We start from the raw sequence: 789 nt of genomic DNA, 5'->3' as shown, positions 1-789 counted from the left end.
ATTTATTTACTTTTATTTCAGGGAGCTCTTGAATAGAATGAAAGCAAAAGTCTTCATTTCCAGTTTGAACTCGTGGAAGCAAAAGCAGAACTGGAAAGAAACCTTTTAGAGAAAGAGGAAGAAACAGAAAATGCTAGGTATTTAAGATTATGTTGATGAGTGACCTTGTGAACCTCAGAATCTTTGAATGAACAGAACTCACTGCTTGGCTGCTTTCATGGCTCCTGTCACAATGTTACCAGGGATACTTGCTCTGACTCTACGCTAGGATTTCCTGTTAAGTGCACCACCGTTTACAGAGGAATACTGATGCATAGTTTTTTTGCCAGTATTTGTGGTTTTCTGCTCTTAATGTGACATACCCAAGTTGGGGGAGGATTGCGCATGTACAAAGGCAACCTGTGGTGTCTAGATCTGTCTATATCAAGTTCTTCTTGTGGGTAGTCAAGAAACTGACTGAAGATGTTGAACCATGGAGGAAAGGACTGAAAACTGGGTGCTATGCCTTCAACCTAATGGGCAGATCAGGGAGAATTGTTCCTTTGCCCTGAAGTTAATGATGGCAAAGTGCTTTACATTTTACAGATCAAAGGTACAACTTAAACACTTAGAATGAGTGATGACTATGTTACCTTGCGCATCAGTTCCCTTAACAAAAGCCACAGTCCAGGAAAGAAAACTATACTGGTCTGAGTTTAACTGGCAACTTGCTTTAACTGTCTTTGTTAAATAAGCAAACAAAAAGCAAAAACAAGGCTAAACAGTCCTGTTACTGAGGTCTGTTCAAGT

At 39.8% G+C, this 789-nt stretch overlaps 1 protein-coding gene across 1 annotated transcript in view; it reads left to right on the top strand.

The window, feature by feature from the left end:
• Myh15 (myosin heavy chain 15) overlaps positions 1-789 on the top strand; it is a 197465-nt gene that overhangs the window by 149869 nt on the left and 46807 nt on the right. The window contains 1 exon segment of the mRNA XM_008841432.1: positions 22-137. Within this exon segment, the coding sequence (XP_008839654.1) occupies positions 22-137 (116 nt within the window).

This window comes from Nannospalax galili, unplaced genomic scaffold, assembly GCF_000622305.1.
Source record: "Nannospalax galili isolate Female #2095 unplaced genomic scaffold, S.galili_v1.0 scaffold261, whole genome shotgun sequence".
In the NCBI taxonomy this organism is placed as follows: Eukaryota; Metazoa; Chordata; class Mammalia; order Rodentia; family Spalacidae; genus Nannospalax; species Nannospalax galili.
This window is presented reverse-complemented; position numbering and strand designations above follow the sequence as displayed.